The sequence below is a fragment of the Lepidothrix coronata genome, unplaced genomic scaffold, assembly GCF_001604755.1.
Source record: "Lepidothrix coronata isolate B3197 unplaced genomic scaffold, Lepidothrix_coronata-1.0 Scaffold236, whole genome shotgun sequence".
Taxonomy (NCBI): Eukaryota; Metazoa; Chordata; class Aves; order Passeriformes; family Pipridae; genus Lepidothrix; species Lepidothrix coronata.
The window spans coordinates 349836-375673 of NW_016690416.1; the positions used below are offsets into that span (position 1 = coordinate 349836).

The following is a 25838-nucleotide window of genomic DNA, read 5'->3' on the forward strand; positions in this document are numbered from 1 at the left end:
CAGCCATTACACACGGCCTCACCTGCTCACAGACCTTCTTTCAAACTCTCCCTTCCTGCTCTCTCACCACTCTTGCCTCAGTACCTAGAGGAATGAATCAACAGAACCCTTCTTCTTGCTTTGCTGGGAGCAGAATTAGGTGGGATTTGGGGTGCAGTGTAGTAAGCTTGGGGAGAAAAAATGGGAATTGCTCTGGAAGTTGCGTTCCTCTCTCTGTCAGTCCATCTAAATCCAGTAGGATGATACGGAATTATAAGAGTTGTTTACTAAACATGGCACGCCAATCCCTCACCTGCGTTTGCAAGCTTGACAAAAATTCATCACAGAGAACCGAAAATCACAGAATGCTGTGAGTTGGAAGGGACCCACCAACCCTCAATGAGCATATGGAGAATGGGAATTTTAGCAAATGGGGCGTTAGAGTTGATTGGGCTGATTCCAATGGGATGAGGTTCAACCGGGCCAAGTGCCGGGTCCTGCACTTTGGCCACAACAACGCCATGCAGGGGTTGGGGACCATACAGGCTGGGGACAGAGTTGCTGGAGAGCAGCCAGACAGAGAGGGACCTGGGAGTGTGGATTGACAGGAAGTTGAATGTGAGCCAGAGTGTGCCCAGGTGGCCAAGAAGGCCAATGGATCCTGGTCTGGATCAGGAACAGGGTGGCCAACAGGGCCAGGGAAGTGATTCTTCCCCTGGACTCAGCGCTGGTGAGGCCACCCCTGGAGTGCTGTGTCCAGTTCTGGGCCCTCAGCTCAGGAAGGACATTGAGGGGCTGGAGCAGGTCCAGAGGAGAGCAACGAGGCTGGTGAAGGGATTCAAGCACAAGTCCTATGAGGAGAGGCTGAGGGAGCTGGGGCTGTTCAGCCTGGAGAAGAGGAGGCTCAGGGGAGACCTCCTGACTCTCTGCAACTCCCTGACAGGAGGGGGGAGCCGGGGGGGGTTGGTCTCTTTTCCCAGGCAACTCTCAGCAAGACAAGAGGGATGGGTCTTCAGCTGTGCCAGGGGAGGTTTAGGTTGGATGTTAGAAAGAATGCGGTGTCCTGGCGGGGTGCGGTGTCCCCGCCGGGCGGGCCCCGCCCGGCTCTACCGCTCCGCCCCGCGGGTCCCGCCCGCCGTCACGCAGCAGCCGCGGCCGCCGCAGAGCCCGGGGAGGCGCCGGGCAGGGGCAGCGGGGCCGGAGGAGGCCGAGGCGGAGCGGGGAGCGCGGCGGGGCCGCGGCGGGGGCAGGTAGGGCCGCCCCGGGCTATGAGGGGGGGTGTGTGTGTGTCCCGGCCGCTCCTCGGGGTGGTGCGGGCGGAGAGAGGCCCCGTGTCCCGGCTCGTGTGTGCGGGAGCCGGAGCGGGTGGAAGCTCCGGGTCGGTGAGGGTTGTTCCTTACATAAGGCCGGGCCTGGCGGTGCGGGGATGCCCCGCGGGGCCGGGCGGGACGGAGCGGGCGCGGGGTGCGGGTCGCGGGTCCTGCCCGGCGCTCCCTGAGGCGGGGATGGTTCTTCCCGTTCCCGGCGAGCGAAGGTCGCCGGTGGCCGCATCTGACATCCCTCCCACCTCCTCCTGCGGGGTCCGCCGCGCTGCTTGGCAAACGCGTCCGAACCCCCGCGCCGAGAGCACCCGGACTGATTTTTTTTTTTTTTTTCCATCCGTTTTATTCCCGGACTGTAGCTCTGCAGCTGGGAGGGCATAATGCCAGTTTAAGGATCCCGAGGGTTCGGTTGTCCCCTCCCGCACGGAGGGGCCGCAGCAGCGGCTGCCTTCCATTCTGCCTCGTCACAGCCCTCGGCTGGGAACAACTCTTGCTGGAGGGGGGGAAAGGCTCCTCCAGGCTTCGGGTATTTGCAAAAAAAAAAAAAAAAAAAGTAACAAAATTTTCTGAAAATGAAGCGGGGCTGACTCATCTTGGTGACCAAGAAGGCAGGGTTGTGTCTCTGGGGAATATTTATAGCGATTCCAGCAGAAACAGATCCCAGCTTGTTTGTCAGATGGTTTAGTGAGGATCAGAGGTGTGTTGCAGTTTGTTTTGTTGGATGCAGCGGATGGTTGAATAATCACCTGTCTCACAGCATTTCACCTATGAAATTTTGTTGAAATTCCTTCCAAAATGGGCTTTTGCACTATTAGAATGACATTCTGGAATAATCCTTCCCCCAGCACTCTCCATCAAAGGTTTGTGTTGATCCACAGCCTGCACCTCTTCTTCCTGCCCACATTTTGGGGTGAATTTGGGGGTGTGAAGGTGTGGGGGACATCACTGGTGGTTGCTGTTGCAGCAGGAGGAGGTCCCCAGCCCTGGCAGTGTTGGGATGCAGGCAGGACACACAGCTCAGGCCCTTCAGAGCTTGGCATCTGCTGCAGGTAGGGAAAAAACCCAGCCACCGGTGTGGCGGGTGCTCCTCTTCTGTGTGAGCTGTCACATTGTGCTGGAAGACAAAAATTCCATTTTAATTAGTCACCCCCATTGATCTGGCACTGGGTGTTCCTGCAGCAGGGCTGTGAGTGAGGGACGAGTCCCTTCCTGAACGCACAGGGTGGGACAGAGCTGGGACAGCAGCACTGCTCCTCTCCTCCTCTGCAGGCATTTCACAGAAACAGTTAACATGAATTAATTTAATATGTAGGATATGTGGTCCTGTGTTCTTCCCTTGCAGTTCAGTAGCTGCAGTAGCTACAACAGGCTGCAACATCCCCCAGCTTCATTTAATTGATACTTATATGTGACAGTTTAATAAGGGGTTGCCATATAACATTGCAGTTCTTAATTTACACCCAGACAATTAAGAGCAGGCTGTCTCTTTCTGTAATTCCATAATTAGTATAGCCTAAATAATAATATTTACATTTGCTTTTAAGGGTTTTATCTCCTTTATGCTCCTGTGTTTATTGGGCTACAGACATGGAGCATAAACCAAGCTTTAAATCTGCTCCTTCGTGCATGAAGTTCCAAAGCAAAGCTGCAGCAGGAAGGCTGGGATCCTGTGAGTGCCACAGGGAGGCTGCATGGCTTTATAATGCTGGTACAAAAGAAATTGTGGACTCCCAAGCCTTAAATTTTGAGTCATAATGGTACATGGATTATATGATGTTGGCACAGTAGCAAGTTGGGGCAAAAAGTGTTGTTCAATATTGAGTCTCATCACACAGAGTATTTACAAACCACGTGCTTCTCAAAAGCCTCGTGAATGTGCCCAACTTGATGTTTGACCTCAGCATGACTGTGCATGCATTTATGGGTGAGTGTGTGCTTAAATCTCTGCCCTGTGAGGCTGCTGAACCTGATCTGGAGCAGACTGTGGGCATGACTTGAGGGGATTTTGGGATCTGGATGATAAAACCCAAACTGCGGAGCCCGCACCGAGCTCTCCCGGCAGACTGGGATGTCGGATGGTGGGACAGGGATAGCGGTGCCATGTGGAGCTGGTGACTCCAGCCTGCTGTGGGATATGGGGAGAGCTGGACCCTGTTCTGTCTGAGAGCAAAAGGCACCGTCCTTCATGGTCTGTTGGTACAACAGGTTGGGAAATGACACTGCACAGGCTGCAGGGCCAGGAAGGCGCTTAGAAGTTGCTTCATTCCAAGGACAAATTTTTCCTTTAATGAAGGACATAACTGACTAATATTCTTTATTTTTAATCTTGAGGTAAGAGACCCTCATGAGCATTTTTCCCCCTGCAGACAGCCTGTACCTGGTCTCTAAACCAATGCTGTCAGTCCCTCCCAGCTGTCCCCAGCAGCTGTTATGTGTCTTTTCTGCAGTTCACATCTTTCCAGGGATAATGCTCATGGAGACAGGGAGATGGAATGTTCAGAACTACTGTTACCATCGAGAAATGGAAAATGAGTTCAAACTTATTGGGAAAAAATGTGGCTGCAGTAGGGTTAAATGCAACCTTTTTATTTTCTTAGCCTCGAATCTGACAGACTTCCATTGTCCTTGTGGGAATTTTATTCTTATAATGAATTTTATTCTTATCCTGAATTTTTAGATTGCTCCTTTCCCCATGTAAATATCACAAAGCTGATAAGTCTGTGCAGGGAAACTTTAACTTGGGCATGTGCAAGAGTTACCAAGCAGAGCTGAGTTTTCCTTTGGTTGCAGCCAGTTTGCCAAGGGCACCCTGGGGGTTTGCTGCTTGTTGGACTGAATTTGATTTAATTGCCCAGAACTGCATCACAGAGTGAAAACTTTGCCATCTGTGACACTGGAAAATATTCAAATTTGGCCTGCTGTAATGAAATCTTCCCTGGGCCTGGCTCTTGGGTCCTGCAGCTCCAAGGGGAGCTCCTGTGGCTGTTATAAATCTGGAGGTGTGCTTACAGCAGCACTTGGAGCTGACTCCTCACTTCAGGTTTTCTTCACTCATCACTTGTGCTGTGGTGTTTCTTACTCAAGAAAATCAAAATATTTTCCTACTTAGAGCATGTTACAGATCGTGTACTTGGTCTGCTCTGCGGGGGAGTCGAGGTACCTCGTCACGCTGAGCTATTTGCACAGTTGGACAAGGATAAAAGCAATGAATTCATTTCAGTCCAAACCTAATCTGAGTTAATGTGCGGGGATCGCACTGGTGAAAAGCAAGGGCACTCGGCCACGGCCATTCCTTGATCCTTTAAGAGTCTGAATCCCTGCTAAGCATGCTTGTCTTACAACCTGCACTCGCACAGGATGTAATCAGTTTTGTTTTCCATCTGTTAAACAAGGGGCTTCTGATTAGCCACTGCAAAGGGAAGTCATTATTTTTGTTTTGTTCTCGCTGACAACAGCAAGGTTAAGCACCAGGTACAGAGCTGGGAGTGTGCCCCGCACTCAGCAGCTTTAAACACCTTGCTCTGTGTGTGTTCCATGGTTTGCCTTACAAGCGGCAGGGATTTGGCTTTCAGCATTGTCCCCTAATTATAGTAATTGTCTAAGTGGAGCTCTCCATGTCTCCCACTGTTCTGGGCCCAGACTGCAGCAGTGGAGCAGCCTGGCACAGCTCATCCCCCCAGCCAGCCTGGCCACGTCCAGGAGGGACACGCAGGCATCAGGGAACAACGCTTGGCTTCACGGGCTTGGGTATGGGAAAAACATACCTGAGAAGATCCAACCACACAGCCTTCATTTAGCAAGAAAATATTTTGATTTTACTAAGCGACTCCAAGGGACCGTTGATGAAATTGGATCTGGGAGGTTCCAAGGTGCAGCTGGCAGAGCAGTCCATTATCTTTTGAAGCAATACTTGTTTGACTTTTCAAGTGGAGGGATTTGTAACATTTTTAATTTTTGATAATGCTAAATGGCACTACCATCAGGAGGTTCTCACGGGGCTGGGCTGCTCTGGCAGGGCAGGAGCATTTCCTGCAGACATACAGCCCTTAGTGACTCCTGCCAACCCTCTCCTGAGTGCTCCCTGACTTTGGGCTGTGATCACAAAGCAGGGCATTGTATCTGCTTCTAGTGACTTATATAAGGAGCAGAGGAATTGCTCAACAAAATCTGGTAGTAGTTACTTTGGGTTTTTTGGTGCCTATGGGGTTTTTTTCCCACCCCCTCCCTCCCCCCTCTTTTTGAAGGCTAGTTTTGTGTATAGACATTAGATCCCCAATTTCATGTTTTCACAAAAAACCCGAAGTTTAGTTCCAATATAAGCAGCTAAAACTGCCTTGGAATAATATTTTTTTTACCTTACATTTTAAAAAAAATGTATTTTAACTCTTCAGCTGCTTATGTATTTGGGGCTGCACGTTACTACTGAACTATAACTGGAAGGAGGTGCCATGCACCCAAGTAGTCTGTGCAGCTGAAGCTACATCACAGTATTTGCCCTTGTATCCAATGTTATTTATTTTCTGAGAAGACTGCTTTTATTTAGCCACCAGATCTGTTTTGTTCCCTCCAGGATAGGGATTCCTCCTTATGCAATAGCAATATCCTGCTTTAACAGGCAACAGCTTGTTGCCTGGAGTGCTTGAGGCGCTGAGTGGCTGCTCCAGGTCCCTCTCTGATCTTCCTGGGGTGATGTTCCCAAGAACTGCATCCCAGACTGCAGCCAGGGAGACTGTTAAAGCACCTCTGTGTTCTAGTGGCTTTGTTTGGGGTTTAAAGGACTAGTCTTCTGCTAACATTGAATAATCTGAAGTGAGAACTGGCAGGCAGTTTTTTAAGTGTTAGCACGCATATGTAGTAAACTGCTTATTACTTCTGCATAGCCAAAAAGTTTGGGAAAATGGAATTTTAGTGCAGCATCTGGTGTGGAGAGGATTAGCTGCCTAAGTATGATTTATCTCCTTTGCTTTTTAAAATTAGGAAATCCTGTCTGTGAAGACAGAAGGTGTACACCATTTTGGATTGCTTGACTTTTGTTTCCCTCGAAGAAATGACTGTGCTCGAATGAGGGAGTAGAAATTACTGTGCTTGGGTGAAAAAGGAGATTTGGTCGGTTGGTTTCTCTGAGGATCCTGTTTGCTCCTCTGTATGTGGTGGAACAGTTTTCCCATTGGCTGAGAAGATGGGATGCCTTCAGGAGAGCAGTGAACTAGGAATGTCAGGGCCTGCTGAAGATGGGAAAGTGGATCCCCATGGCACTGTGGGCATCCCTAACAAACCAAACAGAGTGCAGAAAGCTGCCCCTGCCATGTCCCCACCTCTGAGCTGGGCCTTGGCAGGGAGCTCCACTCTGCATTTGGCTGCTGAAATGGGGTTGTGGTTGCTCTCCCAGCCCGACTTCACAGTGTGGCCTCCCTGAAGGCTCAGTTTTTCTCATTTTTTCTCAGATGATGCACAGAAAAACACTTAAAGGTCAGTGTCTAAGGAGGCATCTTAACCCATTAACAGCGACAGCAAAGTCAAAGAAAACTGAAGGAGAAGAATGACCATTTATTGATTTTGCTGCCATAAATGTTCCCCATTTGCTGTTCTGTATTAGGGGGTGGGAGATGCTCCTGATGGGAGATGCTCCTTATGGGAGATGCTCCTGATGGGAGATGCTCCTGGTTGTTACATTCTCTGAGTGAATGAGCTGGGGCCCTACTGCTTTCCATCAGAATGCACAGGTCCATTACGAGAAACAGGAGAAACGTTTCCAAGAAAAGGGTTTAAAAAAAAAACAGAAGTTGTTCATTCATGCAGTTACACTGATAAGAGAACAACAGTTAACTCTTTGGGAAGGCATAGACAGTTCCTTTTCTTCCAATATATATTTGTTCTGCAGCCTGTTTCCCACCCTCTGTGGCAAATCATTGCTGCTGCTGGCAAACTGGAATCACACTGTTTGCTGGAGCTGCTTTCCTCAGGCTGTGCTGAAGTGCTAAGTGGGGGATACAAAATAAATGTGGCTGAAACGGGCTAAAGTTTCTCGTTACTTAAACAGATTGGGTAAGTATCTGTACACTGTAATTTCCTTTTTTTGATTTCTTCACTTTTCCCTTCCAGAAAATGGCCGTTCCACCTGTTTATGCCGATCTGGGCAAAGCCGCCAGAGATGTTTTCACCAAGGGATATGGTAAATAAAGCCAAAATGAGTTTGGTCTCTTGCTGTCTACCTGATTGAAGTATTCCAATAATTTCCATTAGAATCCACGGAGTTTTCCATCACAGCTTCACATTGCCTTTGCTGTGTAACTTACTTTTCTTTTGACAAAATTCTTCCTGTCCCCCGTAGGACTGTTGTCTGTCTTGAGAGAAAATTGTGTGTTGTGTTTTGGCTGTTCCCTTGTATCGATGAGTAGGATCATTGCTGTCAGAAGTTTGATTATGAACAGAATGCTGCTCACTATGAATAAATTCATTATTACCTAATTTGGTCCCACTTACATTGCTGAGGTCAGTAGGATTATGAGTCAAGTGCTATCTAAAGTGAGTACAAGCTGCTTCATAAAAACACATGGTTTGATAACTGTACCCTTGGTTTAACTCTTCAGTAGTCCACAGGTGATTTAGAAGGGATTTTAAAGAAATAAATCAGAAATGCTTTTCAAATCAGAATATATATGATTGACATTTTTTTACTCACCTTCTAGGTTTTGGGTTAATAAAGCTTGACTTGAAAACGAGATCTGAAAATGGACTGGTGAGTTTGGAAACACATTGAAATCCTAAACACTGCAACAGTGTTGTGCTTACTGTATATTTCTTTTAAAAATAAATATGCATCCCTTACCTTCTCCCTTTACTGTGTTTCACATATAACTTTGCAAGTTACTTTGTATTTATCTGAACTAATATTTAACAAATTATAATGCCTAATATGTTCTAGATGTATAAGTATTTACCTGAGTGTATTAGTGGCAAATACATATTTTACATATGTGGTCTTTTTTTTTTTTTTTTTCTTCTAGGAATTTACAAGCTCAGGTTCAGCAAACTCAGAAACAAGCAAAGTTAGTGGTAGTTTGGAAACAAAATACAAATGGGTGGAATATGGATTGATGTTCACAGAGAAGTGGAACACCGACAACACACTAGGCACTGAGATCACTCTGGAAGATCAGGTAAGCTTTGGCTCCAAAAATGCAGTTTGCAAATTCACTTATGCCAATCTCTAATTAGAAATCCAACCAGTGAATTTCTTTTCTGTTCAGCTTGCACGGGGCCTGAAGCTGACCTTTGACTCCACCTTCTCTCCTAACACTGGGTAAGCAGTGAGTGAGCTGAAGTGACAAAAAGGCATTTTTAATTTCTCTGTCCTGAGATACTGAGACAGCTGATAATCAGCCTGTGTATAATGAAATGGTGCACATCATTTAGCATTAACTATCCCCTTTTAATCCTCAGCTATAGCAAGCAAACTTTTACATCCAGTAACTTGAAAATTATCGTCAGAATTGGGGAGTGAGGAAAAGGTTGTGTTTGTGCTCCTGTTGTGTGTTTGTGGCCGTGTCAGAGGATGAGCTGCTGCCTGAATAAAAGCACCCACCAAGTCAGCTGTGATGCAAAGCTTAACAAGCTCTGGGAGCCAGTTGGCCAGGGCTCTAATAGGGTGGCACAGAACTGGGCTCTTCTCCCGGGCTGAATTTATCCTGGGAATTCTTGCCGGGCCCCGCGTGCCGTGGCGGTGGGTGGGTGTTCCTGGCACGGCGATTGGATGCCATGTTTTATGTGGGCCACAGGGATTAAGCAGCAGCTGTAGGGCTACATGTTGGTTTATTTTTTTCCCCTGATTATCTTGGTGCAAGCAGTGCTGCCAGTGAGTCAAAATACTCTGCACATCAGCCTCCCAGATCTGCCCTCTGCACTTCAGGCCACGGGGGGTTACAGTCCCGGGGGGGTTCACCCTGTCCTTTAGATTTAGTGTCCTGCATTGTCACCTGCTTCCAGTCCACTCCTAATTCTAGATTAATGAGGTATTTTTGTTAACCAGAATAATCTTGTTTGTTTAGAGTTATTTAACTGTAGGATTCTTAAAGAAATAGGAAAAAAAAAATGTTTATGGGAACGATGTTACAGCTCTTTAACTTTCTTGGGCACTTGACAGACACTGTAGTATCTGAGTTAGGATTGCCTTAGAGGACTAAAATTTGAGTAAATGGAGTGAGATTGAGTCCTGGTGTGACCTGGTTTAGGTTGATAGGGATGCATCATGTCTGAATATGGACCTCTTCTCCCCTTCCCACATTACTGACTGTGATGAGTCTTTTAACAGGGAAAGTCATTTTTAGGAGTGCTCTGTGTTCTTGCCTCTGTCCCTGCTGACACTGGTGGGAGAGGTGCCACTGACTTTTACAGAAGTTGCAGATGAGGGCTTTTGGCACTCCTGCACTCTAGTTCTGATTCTGCAAAACACAAGAAATTCCTGAGCCTGAAATAATAATAAAAAAGAGAGCAGTCTCTGTGTGGGTCTGATAAAGCACTGATACAGTGTCTGGAGATTGCTTTTGCTAGCTGGTGTGAAAGGTTGATTGGAAATTTCAAATTAGCCTGATTTTTCCAGAAAAATTTCAGTAAAAATTTGGTCAAAGGCAGAAGACACTTGTAAAAAGAGAAGCAAAAAATCTTAAATAAGAGTAGCTGAATATATCAGATGTAACTCTCTTGCCTTGTGAGGGTCTGCACCCTTGATGTAAATCACCCTAAAGACACATGAGAAAACACTGTTCTGGCCAATAGTATAAAAAGAAACAGGTGACTCAGGAAAGTTTATTTCTGCATTAACCTGGCAGCTTTCTGGTGGCTGTAACCATTAAACTTCATAAAGCACCCTAAGGAGTAATTGGGGTGTCAGAGCCACTGAAACAGGAGGAAACTGCAGCCAAAGTAGTGATTCCTTAATGTCTATCACAGGAAATAAAATTACCAATTCACCAGGATTGCCTAAAAATTGTTTGTTTGGGACAGGCCAACTACTATGAACTTTTGGTGGCAAACCTGTAAACTGCTGCAGTTTCCCTTCCATCCCTGCATCTGCCAAACTTCCAAACCCATCAGATCGGTTGGAGGTGAGGATTTGTTTTTGTCACCTCCCACCTGTGTGCTGCTGCTTTTCAGAACAGAGCCCAGGAGTGCTTTTTGGGGCACCACGCTGCATTTTATTGCTCAGTTGCAAATAATTCCCTGTAACTGAATTAGGGTTTTGCAAAGGTGGAAGGTAGGAAGGCGATGTGCCGTGCGGCTCTCCAGGGGCGTACACGTTGTCTTCAGAAACTATTACACTGAGTTAAAGGAAGTGATTTGATGGGATTGCTGCCTACAAGCGTGCCTTTCCAAAAATAAGAGATTCTTTGTCTCCTCTTTAGGAAAAAGAGCGCTAAAATTAAGTCAGGATACAAAAGGGAGCACATCAACCTGGGCTGCGACATGGATTTCGATATCGCGGGTCCTTCGATACGCGGAGCCCTCGTGCTGGGCTACGAGGGGTGGCTGGCAGGCTACCAAATGACTTTTGAGACAGCCAAGTCGAGAGTAACCCAGAGCAACTTTGCTGTTGGCTATAAGACTGATGAGTTCCAGCTTCATACTAACGTGTAAGTACTGGCAGACAGGCATTAAAAAGGAATTTGGAGGGATTCTGCTGCTTACCAGGACAGTGACAGGGACGGAGGGTCAGCAATGGAGAACCAGGGGATGGTGGATTTGAAACTGGGTCTTCATTAAGGATGTCGAGCTGCATTTTTTTTAGCTGCATTAACTTTTCTTTTGAGTTATGTGGGTGAGGGAGTGCATGATGGAAGGAATTGGAACTCACTGAGCACCCTAGAGTCCAGTGTGTGTCTGTCTAACAGATAAGGATTATTAGAATCTGTTAGCAGGATAATAAAACAATATAATAAGATATGTAGTAATAAAAACAATATAATAAAGATACTCTTTGTGAAAGCTGAAATAAAAGCAGTGCTTTCCTTTTGCACCTGTCAACATCAAACAAAACGGTGGCTTGATCTGTAGCTGGAAGAGTTAATCACAGGATGAACAAGAGCAGGCAAAAGGGAGTTACTGCAAGAGACAGGGACTGGGTTTGTTTTAGTACTGGAAGTGATATGGTGTAAAAGGTTTTTTGGTATTACTTGGTAATAATCTATTTACTCAGGCATTTGTGCTTTCTGAATGTATCAACAGTGGGAAACCAGAACCAAATTCCATGAAAACCTTAATTTCTCTGTCTCCTGTTCCTCTTAAAAAAGCAATTTATGACTTTGGGGAAGACAGGTTTTTAAGATTAGGCAATCCCTAATCCATTCTCCCAGCCCCCCCTTTCCGTGCCCTTGGGTAATTGGATATTTTGCATGTAGCAGAGCTATTCCAGGCTGTTTCCATCTGGGGGCTGAACAACTGTTCTGCCTTCCTGGAGCTGCTGCTTCAAAGGCCTTCTGTTCTGTCTCCTGCTGGTTTGCAGAGATGTGGTTTAGGAAGCCCCCGCTGCCTTTCAGAACAGCCGAACCCCCCCAGCCCAGACGGGGTGTTTGAAGGGTTGCCAAAGCACAAAAATGTGGGCAGAGAACTTTCATCAAAACAGTCCGTGGGGTCCCCTTCACTCAGGAGTTAGGAGTTATTCCTTCAAGCACAATGACTCTCTGTTATGCTGTAGCAGTTCAAAACGTTGTATTATTGGCTTTTGCTATAAAATGCTGTGATTATTATTACTATTAATTAGAGCAACAGCAGAAAATCACTTTATAACACCAGCAGGGGCTCGGATCTGACTGTTTCTTGAATTCCTGAGGGTCTGTTTCTCAGGTTGCTGTTACTGTACCAAACCACAAATGTGTGATATGAGTAGAAATCCCATTTATTGTTAATAACAGGTGAGTTGGGTGTTTGATGTGTTCCTACTTTGAAATGTGTCGGAGCTTTTATATAATGGCAGAAGGAGTTGTGTGTGGGACTCCCCTCACTCCCCTGCTCAGTTGTTATATCTGCACAGGTCAGTGTTTCACAGGGATGCTGTGGCAGAGCTGATAATTTAACGAGGTGGGGCTCAAAGCATTGTTTTTTGTTCCTGGCATTACACAGACCAGCTGGGGACTTTAGCAAGTTACTTTCCTTAAGGGTACCTTAATATATTAATTTTCATAGGGGGCTAATGTTTTTTTAACCTACATCTGAAATGTGCTGTTATTACTATCAGTGTTAAAAGGAGGTTTGACTTTATTATTATTAATAATAATAACTTAAAGGAGGTAGGGCTGGATAATTTCTAGTTTTAAAATGACTTTCCTCATCTTTTAAGCATAGCTCAGACCGCCCCCCCCTAATGTTGCAGGTCAAGACAGAGCTGTGTGGGAACCTTGCACAAAATCTGCCTGTATAACCAGCTCTCCTCAGTCCTTTTTAATCCTTCCTTTTCTTGAGAGCCAAGCACATGCAGTTAATGTGAGCTTCAGTCTTATCTGAAGTAAGTATTGTAGTGTTTTTCTGGAAGAATTGCTCTAACAACTTAAAAGGCTGCTGCTATTGCTTGAACTTTTAAATAGGTGTATCACTACTGTTTGGGCAACTGGTATGAGCTAAGGAACATCAGGCCAAAGGGGGAAAAGAGAAAAGATTCTAAATCTACCCTGGTTTTAATCCCTAAAGGTCTGGTATACTGTAATAGTTGGAACCAGATTATTTCACAGTTAATCATAATTGCTTTATTTGCAGAGGTCTTCCTGGGGTTTAAAGCCCGTTCTCTGCAATATGTTTGTATCCTCTCTTAAGAAAATTAGTGAAAATAGAAATTCAGATGCTCACTGGTTTACAAGGAGTGCGAGGCCTTTAGGAGTCTTTGGCTCTTGTTTTTATGCTCTGCATGCTCTGATGTTTTGCCTTTTATTTACCACGCTTTATTCCCTGTATGACAGTGGTGGCAGTAGCAATTGGAAGTTATGCTGCTCATCCGTCAGCTCTGGGCCAGTGCTCTCTGCAAAGCAAAATTAGTTCCATTTCTAGCCCAGAGACTACAGCACAGATGTACCATCAGGAATGTTGCAAGTGGAATTCATTTGCAAAAGCCAATAGAGTGGGACATTAAATTGGCATCTTCCCTTCTGATACAGTTCCTCTGTGCCTGGTAAAAGTGCTGACACGGCAGTTTGGGGATGACTCAGGCTCTGTGACTCCCTCTCAGGACACGAGGGAGCCATTCATAGGGAAAGTAATTATTTCAGACACATGCAGGGAAAAATAAATCTCTTTACTACAAAGACTCCCATTGCAGGGAAGGGAAAATTGGAAGCTGTCATCACTGGTCTGATTTTTGATAGTTTGTCCTGTTGGTTTTTTTCAGTTTCAGAAGTTGCTGAAATGTAGTAATCTTCACTGAATTGAAGCACCTAAAAATAACTTCATAACCAATCTGGCCTAATGTCTCTATCTTAGCTGTTATGGGTCATACTTAATGAGGTGTGAGGGGATGTTGTGCAAATAGAGATCTTGCTGGAGAAATAAAAGCTGATTGTTTTGCGTTGCTGTTGAAAACCACACCGATGCATTTTCCTTCCAGGAACGACGGGACGGAATTCGGCGGCTCCATTTACCAGAAGGTGAATGATAAACTGGAAACAGCCGTGAATCTGGCCTGGACAGCCGGGAACAGCAACACTCGCTTCGGAATAGCCGCCAAGTATCAGATTGACCCAGATGCCTCTTTTTCTGTGAGTCCTGTGCATGCACATTTAGAAGCATTTGGAAGTAAGTGAAGCAACTTTTCCATCAGCAGAGCACGCTCTGGATGCAGTCCTGTGCTGTGGAGCTGGCACGTGGATCTGTTTGCCTTGGCTTTGGCAGCCTGAGAGCACAGCGATTGGATTTTCCTTAAAGGCACACGGAATGTTTGATCCTGTTATTGGGCACTATTTTGAGAATGTTTTCGTGTCAGTCTGGAAAAAATTAAAAGCTATGTCAATAAAAACCAGTGTTTTCTACAGTGGCTGTAGATACTTTGAGATTGGGGGCTTAAGTTATGGCAAAATTATCTCTGGATTTTTAGGGATTTAAAACTTGAAATCCTTTACCTGCTTAATAGCTGTTGCTTAATATTCAAGTGTGAAGGACTTTGAAGAAAGCTACTAAATTATTTACTGAATTTATTACTTATTACTAAATAATGCTGTATTTTTTTTTTCCTTGAAGGCTAAAGTGAACAACTCCAGTCTGATCGGGTTAGGATACACTCAGACTTTAAAGCCAGGTAGGTCTAGGCAGAAAAAAAATCGGAATCAATAAAGTGATATTTTAGTCTTGAAATACCAGAAGTTTTTTTGATGACAAAATGTGATGGGTTTTGTAAGATTGCTGTTGTGCTTGGCAAGCCAGGGATGAACCTTTCTAGGGACTGCTCTGTTAATTTTGGATGCCTCTTGGAAGCAGAATTATTAGAGACCGTGGTCCACTGCCCAGTCAGATACTCTTTTATGTTGATACAAAATATAATCAGTTGTGTCACAGATAAGTAAACACATTTTCAATACTTTCAGAGGCTTCTTATTACTGAGTTTATTTTGCTTGAAAATGTGACTTTCTCAAGGTCCCCTGGCCCAGGAAGAGGACAATCTTACTGCTGTGAAATTGGTTTTAATGTAGTCTAATAAATCTGCTGCCAGAATACTGAGCAGATTGACATGAGATATTACAGCAGACAGGGCTTGGGCTTTTTCTTACCTAGATTTTAAAGTGGTTTAGAAAGGTGGATATGTATCAAGGTCCCAATTTTTCATAATACTAGACCCTCAAATTAGATTAATCAGTAGACCTGCAGCAGCGAATTGACTCAGAACTTTAATTACCCGGAGTGATAAAAAGCAGAATCCATCATCATGGTTTATTATAAATTTCATAACTCAGAAAGATTTCTTATCTGCAAGTTGCTGTAAAATGCCCAGCCCTTACAAGGCCAGCTGCCAAATGCCATTAACCTGGCTACCCAATAAATTAAAGCAGTAGCACAGACACTGAACCTAAAGCTCAGTCCAAGTTTTAAGTTGACTTTTCTCTCACTTCTGTTTTGCAGGTATCAAACTGACATTGTCAGCTTTGTTGGATGGCAAGAACGTCAACGCAGGTGGTCACAAACTTGGTCTAGGACTGGAATTCGAAGCATAAGGAGTGATTTCACAATTGCTAATCTGAAAATACAGCATAGCTACCTTCAGAATATAGTGTACCTTTCAATGTTTTGTCTGGGGTGCGAGTATTGCTACGTATCAGTCCTGCTAGTCCTGGTTAAAGACAGCTAAGCTTTAAAAATGATGTTGTTAAAGAAGTGGAGACAAAAGCGTAAAAAAAAAAATCCTAATTCCAGGCTTTTTTTCTTTATGTAATTGCTCATCACATGTGTCAGCTGCCACGTGATAGGAAGGAGGAAGGCGTTGATTACCTCTACTAACATACTGATGGCGCAAGGAATGTGTTAATGTGGTGTAAACCCTGAGGATTTCCATGCAGACCACTCCGTTGTACTGTTAATTCCGTGAGCAAAACCTTCTGACACTTGAGGTTTCAACTGACGGGGGAATGTGCAAACTTGTCTGAAAAAGGGATTTTAAGATTTTATTTTTTTTTTTTTTTTTTAGCTCTGTATTCCATCAATGGTTTGTCTTATTTGGTTACCTCCCCCCCAACCCCTTCAGCTGTCTCCAGAATGCTTTAGGTTGTCCGCCTTGTCCAAGTCCGTCACGGAGGAGGTTTGATGTGACTCAGCCAACGCTGCCTGTCCTGTGTTGTGGTTCCTTCCCCTTGCACTGACTGGAAAGCTTGTAAAAAACAGACAGAATCAGGGAAGAGTCTTTGCGACTGCAATCACACAGTTGCATCACTTAAATCTAAAATGGGAAGTTTTGGTTTATTACCACTTTTTTTTAGCAACTAAATGGGTACATTTTTAGAGAGTCTTCCATTTTGTGTGGAACTAGACCCCAAAATGCTGTACTTGACACTACTAAAAATGGATAAAGAACCCAAACTCGACTTGAATAAAATATTAAAATGTCCCCTTTTACTTTGTCTTTATATTAATTGTGAAAACAGTTTCATCTAAATCTGTGGTCCAGAGGCAGACTGACAATGTCTTGGTGCATATTTTGTACCACATGAAACAAAAATACTTACTAGATTTAAGTTCCAGACATGGCACTGTTCTTACTGCTCGCTGAGCTCTGGCAACTGCACATATGCATGTGTTTAGCTCATGGATAAAACAAGATAACATCACTTGTCTTCCATTGCAGAATCCAGTAAGTTGAATTACCTTTCTATAAACAAGTAAGTGTGAACAATGGACGTTTATGAGTTGGGATCAACTTCAATGGCTTTTCAGTAATATTTTGTATTTTTTCATGGGTGAGCCGTTGCTGTGGGTGGCTGCAGATGGCAAGAGCTGCAGTACAGGAGGATGTGCCTGGTGAGGCAATGGCATTGCAACAATGTGAGCCTGCAGAGCCACAAACTGGGCAACCCTGGCTGTTTCCCTCTTACCACGAGCTGTTCCTGAGTGTTTCCTATCTCACATGCTTCTCCCAGCACTCCTGGGAGAAGTGGTCCTTTTCCAGACTTCACCCATCAAAATGAGCCACGTGCAAAGAGCTCACAGTGACATGGCAAATGCTCAATATTTATTTACATTCCCATGTGCTGTGCATGTCCCCTGTTCTCTTGGCGTCCCCGTAAGCCTTTGGGCTCCTTCCTCTTGATTTTCTCATCCTTGAGGCATCTGCTTTGGTATTTTTTTCACCTGTGACCAGCTTCAAGCCTTCTCTCAGGGCATGGAATACCCGACCAGGGGTGAGAACAGGAAAGCTTGATTTTCTATAGATCTATCCAATGTTGCAAAAAGCGTTCCATGAGCGCCACAGCACAGAGCCTGGACAGGAGGCCGGTGGGCACTTCCCTGAGTGTGCGTGTGGGTGTCCAACCCCGCTTATCAACCTCCATCAGAAGGCAGGCAAAGGAAATTCCCTATTTTCTGTCATGGATTTGTCTCGCTCACAGCTTGGAGGCCCTGGCAGCTCCAACACCGCCTGCCCTGCTGGGCCATCTGGGCAACCACCGGCCAGGAGGGTGCGGGGAGGTGGGACGGGGCTGTGCTGCCGTGAGAGCACCAGAGGAAACTTCCTCAAGCTGAGACAGGGAGGTTCAGATTAAATATCAGAAAGTTTTCCCTGTTGGGGTGGTCAGACACTGAAGGGCGGCCCAGGAGGCGGTGGGGTCACCATCCCCTGGAGGTGTTGGAGATGTAGGGTTGGGTGATGTGGTTCAGTGGTGTAGGGGTGACAGTGGCAGTGCCGGGTGGGCGGTTGGACTGGACGACCTCAGGAGTGTCTCCCACCCTCGGTGACCCCTCGATCCCACGGCTCTGTGACCATTCCATACCCCTCCCATTCCATAACCCCGGGGCTCTAGGATCCCACCACTCCATAACCCCGGGGCTCTAGGATCCCACCACTCCATAACCCCGGGGCTCTAGGATCCCACCGTTCCGTGACTCCCACCCCTCGCACCCCGCCCTCCCCGCTTCCCCCCCGTGCGCATGCGCGGCCACCTCCCCGTGGGCGGTGCCTCCGCCACGTCCGCGAGCGGCCCAAGATGGCGGTGGGCGGCGGCCAGCGGCGGGAGCGGGCGGGCTGTGCCCTCGGCCTGGCGCTGCTGCTCGGCTGGGCCCTGGCGGCCCGCGGGCAGAACCTCCGCGGGCAGGACCCCCGCGGTGAGCGCCGGGGGGGGGCGGCTGGGGGGATGGCTGTGGGGCTGCGGGGGTGCCTTGCGCGTCTCTCACCGCGCTCTCCGGTTGGGCCCGTGCGGCCTCGGCCTGCGCGGGTCGTGCCTTGGGGACACCGGCACCGGCCTCGGTCGGGGCAGCGAGCGCTGAGGGCTGCGCTGGGGACGGGCATTGCCCGGGCGGGGATCGGGAGGCCCAGCCGGGTGTGCTCCGCTCGTGGTGCTGCGGGAGCGGTTTGGGTGGTTGGAGCAGTTCGGGTGGTGACTTCACTCATCGGACTTGGTACTTTGTTCTAAGTACTCTAGTTCTGTGCCTGGGTTTAGCCTCCCTCTGCCCGCGAAATTAAGCTTATGTTACTTTACAAGTTGGCTCCAAGTTCAGTCTGTTTCCGTCCTTCCCTTTCAGACCAGCTGTAACCCAAGGCTGGTAAGAAATGCACATTTCACGTGCAGCGGGTTTCTCTTTGTTTTAGGTGGAGTATTGGCTGGGCAGTGAGGAGAAAGGACTTACTGAAGGAAATGAAGGGAGCTGTTTGAGCCCTCAGTTCCCTCTGTGCCTGTCAGTGGGAATATCCACCCCAGCTATTTGTGCTGCCCCTCACCTGGTCTGACGGGTTGGCAGGAAGCATTTGGGACAGAAACCTGTAGGAAAATGAGAATTTTCAACTTCAGAAATCATGAAATAACTTGCTTTCTAAAAGCAGTTCTCCTGGAAGGGCATTTTAACCATCACATGTTTTTTATGTGTGGTGCTTACTAAGAGGGCTGTGTTGCTAATTCTGTCACCAGGACTGAACATAAATATCTGTTTCTGAAGCTGAGGCATCTCTGGAGTCCAGGCACTGCTGTAACACCACCTGACTGTGTTGTGTAACTGTAAACAGTGCAGCCACCGTTTATAATGCCAAATAGTTTTGGGTAGATATCATAAATCAGCTGTGGTTGAGTTGCTAAACTTCCTGCTGCAATTAAAATAAAACCCCTCGTGTTTTAGGAACAATAGGAAAGTATTTCCCAGTCTGAAGCCGCAGCATTAGCTGGTGGGAGTCCCTTGCAGTTAAGCATATATCCTTCTAAAACTTGAATGTCAGAATGAGTTTAAGAACAATTTGAAGTGTAAGCAGCATAATTTTATAGGGAAAATATGCTTGTTTGTATTTCAAACAGTTTAGCTATTATTATTTAGCTCTCTAACACTTTTTGTCTGTCTGAGGGGAGCAGTAAGGTTGACCTGCCTCCCTCCCAACATGCCAACTAGCTATTAGTAAAAATTAATATAACTCTTGCAGCTGCATTTCCTCATATTTATCTCCATGTATGCAATTAGCTGACTTGACTCCTGAGGGGAAATCAGAATTCCTTAAACTTGTCCTGTACAAGATCTGAACGAGTTAAGGTTAATATAATTCAGACCAGTAGTTTTCTCAACAACAAGTGTGTCGACTGTAAAACAGTTGCCCTTGAACCTCAGCAGAGGCACCGTGATGTGCAGTTCACGTGAGATGAGTGGAGTCTGCTGTGTTTGAGTTGGTTAAAGAGTAATTTCCACTGCAAAGGTGTGCCCTGTAAACAAGAGCTCTGTTGTAACTGATCCTCAGTAAATATACATTTCATGAATAACGTGATTCAGTGTCCCCTCTGTAATATTTTACTTGGGAGTAACCTGGCACAGGCAGTTGGTTGAATGCTTCATTTTTAGAGTCCCTAACTTCCCAGTGGGCCTTGGGAGTGCTTAATGAAAATATTGTTACTTTTTTAAAACGAAGAAATAGTTCGGCATGCCAAGATACAGGGCAGGTGTGGTTCCCCTGTTCCACTGCTGATGTGTGCTGAAAGTCTAAAATGTGGTCTGCAGTTTTCCAGGTGCCTCTGGAAGTGACGTGCTGTAAACATGAATAGTTTGCTACTTTTTAGGTTTAAAAAAAACACTGGCTCTTTATAAACTCCCTCTGCATCTGTTTTTACCTTCCTTTGGATAGAGAAGAGGGAGGATGGGCTGTGCATGTGGTTTTAATGCTCACCTTGTTTCTTAGGGAGTTCTGCAAAGCCGTCCCAGCATTGGAGAGATGCTGAATTTGCCTGAGGGTGACTGTTACTCTTGCTGACTTATTTCATTAGAATAATTTGCTGCCAACAAAAGCCTTTCCTCCAGGAGCATGGGCAGTCAGATTGTCCTTTCTTTGGCTTTGTTTTTAACCTGTGGTTCAGTGGTTCCATTTCAGTTAACAAAAGGTTGGAAATCTTTTTCAGTAGCTGTAAATTCAATAAAAATTAGTGCCTGGGAAGAGGTGCTGTGACCTTGTGTCCTGACTGAAGAGGACTTCACAGCATGTTCTCATTTTTGTTGGTAAAATATGCGCTGGTGAGAGATTAAAAACTTTTAACTGCAGGAAAAGCTTTGCTGAGAAAATCTTCCTCTGTAGGGCTCAGCTTCTTCTGTGGGAGAAGGAATGTGATGATGGAGAAAATACTAATTGTGTGTGAATCTGCAAGACATCATAAATCCACAGAGGGAGGGATGACATGTCTTTGAAGTTCTTATGCCTGGAAAACATGCATGCTGAATTTTTTAGGGACACTTTGGCATACTAATCTAGAAAGGATGTGCTTCCAAGCTTTAACTCCTCTCCTGCTCAAGACTTAGGAAGTTGCCAAAGTACAGGAAATGTATTTCTGCATATGACTGGTAAAAAGTTTGCAATGTGACATATGATTTCTTGTCTGTAAAGGAAATCTGTGGCAATGGTGGGTGCCACAGAAGTTACTGCCTGGTGCTTAATATTGACTGTTTCTCATCCTTTTCTCAGATCCCGTGAACGCGGAGACGCTTCTGAAAAATATTTCTTCTAAAAGTGAGAATGAAACACTGAGCAGATCCCAAAATTTGACAGACAGCTTGCAGAGCCTAACCTCAACAAAAAAGGCAATCCCAACAACAGCCAAAATCAGTTCAGTGACTGCAGGAAAGGCACCTACAGCAAAAGGTGACTCTTCCTCATCTGTTCTCCCTGCTAGTTCGGTATCTCCAATTGATGCTTCTGAAGATACTAAAATTGAGGACGAGGATCTTCTAACAGATTTGAAAGATACACTAAATAGTTCCCCACCCATCATAAAAGAAACTCTGGAGTCAGATGGAGATGATTATGGTCCTTACGAGATGACACCGATTTCCAGGTACAACCCAGACCTAGAGATGCCGGATGACGACGACTCCGACACCATCAGCAATTACAACGAGGAGATCAAGACCCTGGATGAGAAGATAAAAGGTGTTTCTGTCTCAGGGTTGGAAGAAGAAGAGGACAGCCATTTCTTTTTTCATCTGGTTGTAGTTGCCTTCTTAGTAGCTGTTGTTTATGTCACCTATCACAATAAGAGGAAGGTAGGTGTGCTCTGAAAGGTTGAGAGGAACAGCTGGAGTATTTAAAGTGAGGTTGCATTGCCTGGTACACCTTTTTAATAAGAGGAACTTTTCTTTTTGGAGAATGGAATCTTTGTCCACTTAAGTCTTGTGGTGATACTAATATGCATATTGTTATTATCATTTTATATGCACAATGAAAATGAACTCAAACATTTTCAATTAGAAAATGAATTAATTGATAACATCAGTAATCAATCAATTCATTAGTGGACACTGGCAGTGCACAATATGAGTTCTGTAAAGGAGACCTGAGCCAAGTCAAGTGAAGGTGAACAATTAACTGATTTTGTTTCTGCACAGGATTATAAACAGCAAATTAAGGAAGGTTTAATCCTTAATGGTGTGGGAATGTTCATGTTATGACTGTGATAATCCTTCTAGTAATTGTTCACTTTAAGGTGGTCTTTATATCATAAATACTATGAGGGCTTAACTACAAACTTCTAGGAAATGGTTAACACTGCTTCCAGTTTTACATAGAGAAGATCAGAGATACTGTTTTCAGGTAACTGTTTCTTCAGTGCAAACTAATTCTCTCTATCTCAAAAGTAGCCTGATTGGTGTTATTTCAAAATACATTGCTAGCATAAAAAATGAACTCCAGCCCAACCAGACCCAGTGCTGGTACATGCACAAATTTGCAATTAAACCACAGGTTAGTTTTTAGATATGAGGAAAATTTAGTGTTTATCCTTGTGGAGAACACTGGTTTGGGTGAGGATGTGGGGAACTCTGAACAGAGCTAAAACCCCAAAACCTTCTGCTTTCCTGTGCAATGGCATATCTGGAATGTGCATTGCCAAGGCTTTATAGGGAAAAATGTTGAAGACTGTGTTGCATTTGAAAATGTAACTTTGAGAGAAGTTCAAATAAGTGATTAAAAATGCCTTGTCTTTGCTACATAAGTGAAATAATGCTTATAGTATAATTTGGGTAATTATTACTTTTTAACACTTAGAGATAGTTTTGGGAACAAAAAAATCATTAGTACTTGAAGTATGTAGATAATGGCATGTATTTGTGTGAAACAACAGTCAAGTTGGTTCTTCTTTCTCTGTGCCCACTTCCACTGTCCTGTTTCCTCTTTTGCCAGCGTAGTTGCTCTGTGTAAAGTGAATTCTTGGATGAGTTGGTAAGAAACAAGGCTAAATAGGGTGAAGATAATAGACATTTAAACATCTGATTACTCTGTGTCTTCTTTAACTGCTCAGCTTGATGCAGAAACAGTTTATCACATGACACCATTGCTGCTTCTGTTGCCTCTGTTGCACCAGCAATACAGTTATTTTTAACAAGGGTGAAATGCCAGGGTAGATAAGATGGATAAAGTAACAAATGTCACCACCTGGGGATAGTTGAATAGTCTGTAGATGCAGTGCTTCTGGAGGTACACATGTAGCTTTACTAAAAGATTTCCAGGTGGAATGCAAACTGCAGCCGAGGGTGGCAAGGACAGTGTGCAAGTGTCTGACTGCCAGTGCTGTGGTTTACACCAACAGCAGTGCCACTGCCAGCACTGGGGGGGGAACTGGGATATCAGTAGGACTGTGGAGCTGTCTATCAGACCCAGAAACACAGAATCAATGAGGTTGGAAAAGACCTCTGAGATCATCGAGTCCAGCCTTTGACCCAACACCACCTGGCCTACTGACCATGGCACTGACACCACATCCAATCTCTTCTTAAACACCTCAGGGACGGTGACTCCACCACCTCCCTGGGCAGCCCATTCCAATGCCCAGTCACTCTCTCTGTAAAGAGTTTCTTCCCAATGTCCAACCTAAACCTCCTCAGGCATAGTTTGGGACTGTGCCCTCTTGTCCTACTGCTGGTTCCTGGGAGAAGAGCCTGACCCCCACCTGGCTACAACCTCCTGTCAAAGAGTGCAGAGAGTGAGAAGGTCTCCCTTGAGCCTCCTTCTCTCCAGGCTGAGCACCCCAGCTCCCTCAGCTGCTCCTCCTAGAAGCAGCTCCAGACCCTTCCCCAGCCTTGTTGCTCTTCTCTGGACCTGCTCCAGCCCCTCCATGTCCTTCCTGAACTGAGGGGAAATCTTTTAGTAAAGCTACATGTGTAGCTCCAGAGCTGGACACAGCACTCCAGGGGTGGCCTCACCAGCACCGAGTACAGGGGAAGAATCACTGCCCTGCTCCTGCTGCCACACTGTTCCTGATCCAGGCCAGGATCCACTGGCCTTCTTGCCCACCCTGGCACTCTCTGGCTCCTGTTCAGCTGCTGTCACTCAGTCCCCCCAGCTCCCTTTCTGCCTGGCTGCTCTCCAGCTCCTCTGCGCCCAGCCTGGAGCTGCAGGGGGTTGTTGTGGCCAAAGTGCAGGACCCGGCCCTTGGCCTTGTTCAGCCTGATGCCACTGATCCCCTCACTGTTCTGAGAGCAGATCTAACTGTGTGCTTTGTGTTTCAGCTCTTCCTGCTGGTGCAGAGCCGGCGCTGGAGGGACGGGCTGTGCTCTCGGACGGTGGAGTATCATCGCTTGGACCAGAACGTGAACGAAGCCATGCCTTCCCTCAAAATAACCAACGACTACGTGTTCTGAGAGCACTGTGCTTTGAGTTTGCTGAACTTATCACTCTTTGCCTGCCCAGTCATGTAATGATATTCAGGTATCCCAAATAAGCTGCTTGTACAGAAATGAGATGTACTCTCTGTGACCTGGATGTTTTGGAGATTAAATCTCATGGAAGATCAAGGGCATGACACATCTGTTTGCTACTTTGGTCGGGTTTTATATCAACTATAAAGATGCAGAGTTTAATAAATTAGTGCTCTTTCCATTCATTAAGCAACATCCCTTCTGTCTGGAGCAGTCTTAATAGTCGTATTACAAAAAAATAAGCATAAAATATTTTAGGTCTAATAAATTAATGACTTTGGCATCACTAAATCAAATTAATGATCTCTTTGCTCTTCACTTATATGGCTCATAAATCCCACTGTATTGAAAACTTAAAACATAATTACTTTTTTCTATGCTTAAATCCTGATGCTGCAAATCTTTTATCTTGGTTTTTTTTTCTGTTTCTCTTTCCTTGTTGCATAATTTGATCCTATTTTAGGCAAAATAGCTAGAATGGCAATTTAATAATTTCCATATGTGTTCATGCAGTAAATAATTTAAAAATAATTATGTATAACCTATTTTATTCAGAAGTTTTATACCATATATTTCCTTAAAATGCTCAAGGTGTTTGTGAAGGTATGAAGCTTCCTGACTGTCCATTTTTTTATCTAATGGTATTTATGACTGTTTCATTGTCTTTGTAATTAATGAGTGGAAAATAAGCCTTGTTGAATAATCTTACTAAAATATAGATAGTTGGCAGGCTTTCTATACATCAAAGCTATCTGTTGAATTTTAAGACAGTTGGGAAATGGTTATGTGCTTATATTATAAATTGGGAGAGGCCTGAAACTGTAAGAATAATTTATTTGGTTGTTCTTCTGACCCAGGTAACAGACAGGTGAGAGTAAAGGTGTGGGGGCTGCCAGTGCACTCTCATTTTTGACAAACATTTATGCATTAGTGTAAATCAAGTTACTGGTACAGTAGTTTTTTTGATTTTTTTTTTTTTTTTACTTTGTCTTTTGTACTTCCATTATTTATGGTTTTATGGGTTGTAAAATATAAAATTTTAGTTTTCTGTACATTCTGTTTGTGATTTAGTTTTCAACCTGAGAAATATGTAAATAACAGTGAATCAGAACCCCATAATTAATGACTTGGTATTCAAGTAGTTATGTAACATTTGGGAAAAAAATCACTTTCACAGCTGATGGCATGAGGAGTCTGAAGGCATGATACTGTCTTAGGAATGAAGTGGTAAAAGTTCTAAATCCTACTGTTAAATGCATTCTTTTCATAACTACAGGAAGTAAAGCACAAAAAAAATATCCCAAAACTCTTTTCTCGCAGTAATTTTTATCATATTTGGACTTGTATCACTTAATATTTTGAATAAGGTTTTTAAAATAAATGACAATAATGAGCTTGTGTTTTTTATCTTAACTATTTCGCTCCTTTTATACAGTACCTTGTGATAAAGAACTTGCTTGGAATTGGAAACCAGTTCAAACCCATCTTTTCTGTCCCCCATACTGGGTGTGTGCAGGTTTGTTTTATGCATCTGTTAAAGGGTGTGTAGCAAGGTTTAAATGAAATCTTTGAAGCTGCAGGAGTTAATAAGTTTTTTAACGTGCAATCTTTTAACCTAAGTTGTTTATTTAATAATTCTTGTGGAAGATACTTGAAATTCTTACCTGAACATCCCTGCTTTGAAGTAATGCTGCTGTGGTCAAGATCCAAAA

At 44.8% G+C, this 25838-nt stretch overlaps 2 protein-coding genes across 3 annotated transcripts; both read left to right on the top strand.

Moving 5' to 3' along the window:
* Nucleotides 1-1197: 1197 nt before the first annotated feature.
* Nucleotides 1198-16380, top strand: VDAC1 (voltage dependent anion channel 1). Its single transcript, XM_017834618.1, has 9 exons — nt 1198-1229; nt 7404-7473; nt 7991-8040; nt 8309-8461; nt 8552-8604; nt 10703-10930; nt 13888-14038; nt 14517-14574; nt 15394-16380. The coding sequence occupies exons 2-9, from the start codon at nt 7407-7409 to the stop codon at nt 15483-15485; spliced, it is 852 nt and encodes a 283-aa protein (XP_017690107.1). The 5' UTR covers nt 1198-1229; nt 7404-7406; the 3' UTR covers nt 15486-16380.
* Nucleotides 16381-17948: 1568 nt separating this feature from the next.
* On the top strand, nt 17949-25519 carry CUNH5orf15 (chromosome unknown C5orf15 homolog). 2 transcript variants are annotated; one of them, XM_017834621.1, is made up of 3 exons: nt 17949-18081; nt 20900-21477; nt 23938-25519. In XM_017834621.1, exons 1-3 carry the CDS (start codon nt 17964-17966, stop codon nt 24067-24069), a joined length of 828 nt encoding a protein of 275 aa, XP_017690110.1. In that variant the 5' UTR covers nt 17949-17963; the 3' UTR covers nt 24070-25519. The 2 variants fall into 2 exon arrangements, with proteins under 2 accessions (XP_017690110.1, XP_017690108.1); XM_017834619.1 differs by having other exon boundaries at nt 17964-18066.
* The last annotated feature ends 319 nt before the right edge of the window (nt 25520-25838 follow it).

Excerpts from the sequence above, each read along its gene's own strand:
- VDAC1 (XM_017834618.1), top strand. The coding sequence starts at position 7,407 with ATGGCCGTTCCACCTGTTTATGCCGATCTGGGCAAAGCCGCCAGAGAT. Across the intron at positions 8,605-10,702 it reads ACCTTCTCTCCTAACACTGG|GAAAAAGAGCGCTAAAATTA; the intron begins GTAAGCAGTGAG and ends TCTCCTCTTTAG. Across the intron at positions 14,575-15,393 it reads CACTCAGACTTTAAAGCCAG|GTATCAAACTGACATTGTCA; the intron begins GTAGGTCTAGGC and ends TCTGTTTTGCAG.
- CUNH5orf15 (XM_017834621.1), top strand. The coding sequence starts at position 17,964 with ATGGCGGTGGGCGGCGGCCAGCGGCGGGAGCGGGCGGGCTGTGCCCTC. Across the intron at positions 18,082-20,899 it reads CCGCGGGCAGGACCCCCGCG|ATCCCGTGAACGCGGAGACG; the intron begins GTGAGCGCCGGG and ends TCCTTTTCTCAG. Across the intron at positions 21,478-23,937 it reads CCTATCACAATAAGAGGAAG|CTCTTCCTGCTGGTGCAGAG; the intron begins GTAGGTGTGCTC and ends TTTGTGTTTCAG.